The following is a 5,462-nucleotide window of genomic DNA, read 5'->3' on the forward strand; positions in this document are numbered from 1 at the left end:
GTGTGTGTGTGTGTGTGTGTGTGTGTGTGTGTGTGTGTGTGTGTGTGACTCGCACATGCACACACAGACGTTTTCCTCACTGCATCTCATGTCTGTGCTGGCTGACCCCTGCCAGCTCTGATTAAGGAGCTGCAGTGATGTGCTCCTTTGAACCGATTCCCTCCTTTTACACTGAACACACTCGTCCTTAGCTGCTATCAGGGGGTGTCGGTCCCCCCACCAGCAACTTAATGAACCAAGACTGCTGGAAGCTGTAGGGGGACTTGCCAAAATTAAATCCCTGAGTGTATTGAGTGCAGTTAATGCGGCTATAATATAATTTAGTGTATTTACCTGCACTCTAGTAAATATTGTATCTTTTTTTTTGTATGCCCTGTGCTACTGCAGTCGAGCCCTAATACATCTTCTCCCAAGCTGTCGGTATAATAAAGTAATCTTTGTCCGAAGTGACAAATGTGTCCGTCACTCAGCTGTAGTGACACCTAAGGTCTCCTGCATGAGCGATGGCAACTCTTTCACTGACTTCAATCTCAGTATGTAGTCCTCAATTGTGCATGTGCTCAGATGTGCGCACGCACACGCACGGTCTCGTGGATTCGCCAAACAAACACCAATTCACTAATTTGCCCCCAATAGAATGCGAGAAATGCTTTACGCTACACTGACAACTTAAGTGAAACAACGCGTTTGTGCACCGTCACACTTCGCCAGCCTGCTGCATTATGTGTGTTTAAGAATAGCCCCGTGCAGCCCAGGTATTTGTAAGTGTCAGTAGTTTGTTTGTTTGACACTCTGATGTCACGACCCCAGCTTGCTGACTGCTCACGTTCCTACCCTCTACCCCCCGCACCGCCACCCCCAGTGAAACGCCATTGTCCGACAGCACTGACCTGCACCCATCCTCCTCTCTTGCAACCCTCCCCTCCACCCCATTTATGCTCACCCTGCACTTTAGGACAGCCGCCATGCTACCCCTCCTCTCTGCACACACCCGCCTAAACCCCTGCCAAACAATGTCGAGCGGACTTATTCTTTTCCACTCCGCCATTATGTCATCCGCTGATCATTCCAGAAAGGCACGGCCCACTCCTTTAGCCCTGTTCCACCTTGGTGCAGCTGTTTCACCACCTCTGGTTCCCCAACTTTTCTGCCCGTTTGGTTCCTCCCATTTTGGTGCGCTTGCGTGTGTTTGACTGCCATCCCAGATTACAAAGTGTGTGTGTCTGTGTGTTTGTGTGTCTGTGTTGTCGAACAATGGCCAGAGTCTAATCTCCATGTCAAAACCGCTCTGCCTCCCCAGCGAGCAGTCCGCTCAGCGTTTAGTAGCGTTTTGTCCTCCTATTCTTCAAGCACCACAGAAAGAGCAGAAAGGAGGGAGGAGTGAAGGCCTGTGAGTGTGTGTGTGTGTGTATTTTTGTGTGTGTGTGGATGTGGGCAATGGTTTAGGGGTACAAGCTTTTCAAAATTTTGAGCTCAAGCAGTTTCAAGGAGTCTGAGCAGCAAAGCAAAAATGTTCTGTGTGTATGTGTTTTTAGGAATTAAATTACAACTTTGAGTGCAACATTTTATGGTTAGGCAAAATCCTGAGCCCCTGGTGTCCTTATCTAGTTGTATGGATGTTTAGACAGTGTGTTTTCACTGATGAGGCCAGCCGGAAAAAAGAGCTGGGAGACCCGTAGAGCTTCTTAATAGGTTTACCTCGCCCTATTGAATCCAGCCGAGCGGCACAGATCAGATAGCCACAGTGCTTATCTCTGTCTCTCTTCCTCCTTTCCTTCTTTCCTTGCTCTTTTTCTTCTCCTTTCTTCCTGTGCGGGAGGTGCGGAAAGGGGAGGAGGATCAGAGTGTAATTGGTGAATGGGGTTAAGTACATGTTTGAGCCCCCCGCGGGCCAGGGCGCTTCAGATGATGACTTAATCGTTTTTCTGGTCAATTATGTGTTTGCGGTCTCACCCCCTCTGTTCCACCTCTCCCTCCACTCTCAGGGTTATGATAGGGGGGAGGTCTGCTCCCAGCGGGGAAGATGAACCACAGCCACACACATACACTCTCTTCCACTCCCTCTTTTCTCGCCTTGCCCCCCTCACGGCTTGCTGTCTTAGTTAATATCTCTATTATCTTCCCTCACTCCATAACCCGGGTTTCTCGCCACCTCAGATCACGCTTCAGCTCTCGTATATGAAAAGACACTGTGTCATCCTTACACTTCTTCTCCCCTCACGCTCAAATCCAACAGCTTAATTAGGTCTACAGAAGAGAGCCTTGTCTTTGTAAAGTTTGCACGAAGCGTATTTGCATATTTCAAAATGTCTTTGAATTGAATTTCGCGTGAAGCAGTCTTTCTAAAACGTGCTAAACCCTCCCTCATCTCTGATTCCAGTTTAACCGCTGCATAACTTCCCAGCTGATAAAGTGGTTCAGCAACTTCCGGGAGTTCTACTACATTCAGATGGAGAAGTTTGCCCGGCAGTCCATCAATGACGGAGTCACCGGAGCAGAGGAGTTGAGCGTCAGCCGAGACTGCGAGCTCTTCCGAGCCCTCAACATGCACTACAACAAGGCCAACGACTTTGAGGTAAACACCAGCCAGGTTTCAGCGATTCTGTGCACGCCACACCGTAAAAACTGCACATGCTCCTAAGGAGGAACTGAGTACACATGCCGCCCTTATGAGCAGAAAAAAAAAAACTGCTGAATTTCACCTGATACCTGGTGATGTAGGCGGGTACTGTGACACCGTGTCCTCTCTGACACTGTCTCACTGCAACTGTCCTCAATGCTGAGTTCAAGTGTCTTATACATCCTGTGACACTGTGCTGTAATGCACAGTATAAGGTAGCTTTTGCGCCATCACGTAAAGCCCAGAGTGTTTTTGTTTGTGACGGTGCATTTTCTCAGGGTTTGTGTGAAGGGAAAGTTCCGAATCACCAGATCGGAAGATCCGTGTTTTTCACTCCAGTCTTCGTGAGAAACTCATCTAATGAGGAAGAAGCCTCGCTGACAACTTACCAGTTTTGCATTTATCGTTGTTAATTTCCTCTCGGGAGGGCGCCTGTGTGTGTGTCTGCAGATTTGTTTCTGAAAAACAACATTTTACTTCCCCGTATTCATTTACCTGTCACTGTGGCGTGACGTTTATGTGTGTATCTTCTAGCGTATTGCAATCATAAATTCTCAGAAGGCAACTTCACCTTTAATGTGTTTCATTTCTCTCACTTCTCCTTTTGCCTACCTTCGTGTGTGTGTGGCGGTGTGCGTGTGTGTCTGTGTGTGTATGATGTTTCAGGATCACCCGAACGCTCTCAATGTCAGCTGACAAAAGACCTCTTAAAAGCTTGTTTTAAGATGGCCCTGAAGAGAGTTGGATTTGGGGGTGTGTGCGCGCATGTGTGTGTGTATGGAGGTGAGCACTCGTGTTTGTGTATTTGTTATAGAGAGATTGAGCCTGTGTATGCGAGGGTTTTGTTGTTGCTGCATATCCCAGTGTCCTGTTCACCTCGAAGGGTACGGCCGTCCCTTGGACCGGCCTGGCATGCTGGCAAAGCACTTCTCCAGCATATGTGTGTGTGTGTGTGTGTGTGTGTCACTTTGAGGGGGGAAAAATCTCACTGTTATCAAGGTTAAGCGTCCTACTGTTTTAGTGAGGGGAAGGGGAGAGAAAGAGAGTGAGAGGGGGGTAAGGGGGAAGAGGGAGATGGATAGATAGGGGATAGAGGGTGAGAGCTTAGAGACAAAGGAGAAAGCGATGAAGGGAGGGATGGAAAAAGGGAATTGAGGGGCAAATGGAAAGGGGAGAAAGAAGGGTGGAAGGAGAGATGGGGGGGAGAAAGAGAGATGACGTGCAGGAGCGAAGTGCCCTTGCGAGCAGTGGGAGTTTTGCAAGCGCTCACATTTAAAGTGCCTCACTCTCTTTCTCTGTGTTTCCGTCTATCTCTCTCTGTCATTATTTGTCCACTGGGGCTCTTCTATGTGCACCCAAACACACACACACACACACACACACGCAGTTCCCCACATCCATCTTCAACCCTCTTAAGGGAGGCTTTGAAAGAGTGTAGCAGGCACTTGTATATATGAGGTCTTAATATGGCAAAAGGCCATCAGAGCAAAACAGAAAGAAAGTCCTTCTATTCAACTGCTCGTGAGGAGCGCAGAAATTATTGCGTGAGTCAGTAAGACTCGGGTCTAAACTAAAACAACAGCAGCTCTTTACCTACTCTGACAGGAGAATGGTAAGGATTTTATTTTATGTCTTTATTGTGTTCTAATCATTAAGGGTTCTTTTTTTCCCTTAAATTTGATATTTTCCAGAAGACTGCTTCAGCATTCATATCAAATTATGCTCTCCCTGTGAGGAATCACCTGACACCCCTAACAGGAAATGGAAGTCCCTTTTGGGAAACGAGCTACCAAAAAACACCCCACTCCAGAAATTTGCTGGGTGTACAGTCAGGCCGACAGAGATCTTTTAAAAGATGCTCTATGCAGAATGATATATATTAATTATATAGTTGCTCATATGTGGACTGCACATTAATACTACTAATGGCTTAAACTAGTAAAGGTTGGCTGAAGATGGAGTTAAAATTTCAAGTAGGTTTGGCTTTTTGGCTTTTAATGTAAGTAAATTTGAAAAATGTAACTAAGTGAACCTGTAAACACACACAGCATACAAGCTCACACTACAAATGGCACCATACATACAAAACACATGAAATGACATTCTTGGATAGGTTTGCGTGACTCACGTAATCTCCATGACTGGAGTTTGCAAATCCTAAAAAACTATGCACGCAACATCCAGTGAATATCCCGTACTTGCCCACACAGCGTTCACATGCCACCCCCTCCCCCGACAAAACCCCTTGTTTCTGAAGCATAAATTAGATGAGGCACCTTTTAGACAAGACTATCATTCTTCTCCTGGAACCAGGAAGTTACTGTTGAAACAGGCTTAAGGGGAACAGCCTATTTGCATACATAAATGTAAAAATTTGCAAGAAGACAGACAGAGAGGAAAAGAGTGAGAGAGGCCAGGTGAATAAGTCTTCTGTTGGCCGAGGAGTTGCAGCGGTGGAGGAGGGTGGGAAGGTGTTTTGCATATTAAGGTTTTTTTTTTTTTTTTTGCTGGGCAGGTGTCTGAGAGATACAGGAGCTGATTAGAGTTTAGCACAAGGAAAATTTGCCCAGCCATGCAAATTCTAACCCCCCTGACAAACCAACCGCCTTGGTGAGCACGAAGACTCTGCGTGCAAGAGTGTTAGTGTGTGGCTTTCGGTGCACATGTGTGGGTGTTATTAATGTGTGTGTGAGTGTGTGTGTGTGTGTGTGTGAGTGCGGGTGCGTGGGTTGTGTGTTTTTTGCTTTTTGATGTTTGTGTGGGAATGATGTGTTTGTGTGTATTACATATGTGCGCGGACACATTTGTTATGTTTTTTTTTCCTGTCTTATGTGTGTGTGCG

General features: G+C 46.6%; 1 protein-coding gene across 4 annotated transcripts in view; it reads left to right on the forward strand.

Moving 5' to 3' along the window:
* LOC102193857 (prospero homeobox protein 1) overlaps positions 1-5,462 on the forward strand; it is a 31,026-nt gene that overhangs the window by 16,658 nt on the left and 8,906 nt on the right. For all 4 annotated transcript variants that reach the window (XM_005734411.2, XM_013911217.1, XM_005734410.2 and 1 more), the window contains one exon: positions 2,381-2,575. In XM_005734411.2, coding sequence (XP_005734468.1) covers positions 2,381-2,575 — 195 coding nt within the window. The remainder of the gene's footprint in view (positions 1-2,380; positions 2,576-5,462) is intronic.

Source organism: Pundamilia nyererei, unplaced genomic scaffold, assembly GCF_000239375.1.
Source record: "Pundamilia nyererei isolate P.nyererei 1_Seehausen unplaced genomic scaffold, PunNye1.0 scaffold00058, whole genome shotgun sequence".
Taxonomy (NCBI): Eukaryota; Metazoa; Chordata; class Actinopteri; order Cichliformes; family Cichlidae; genus Pundamilia; species Pundamilia nyererei.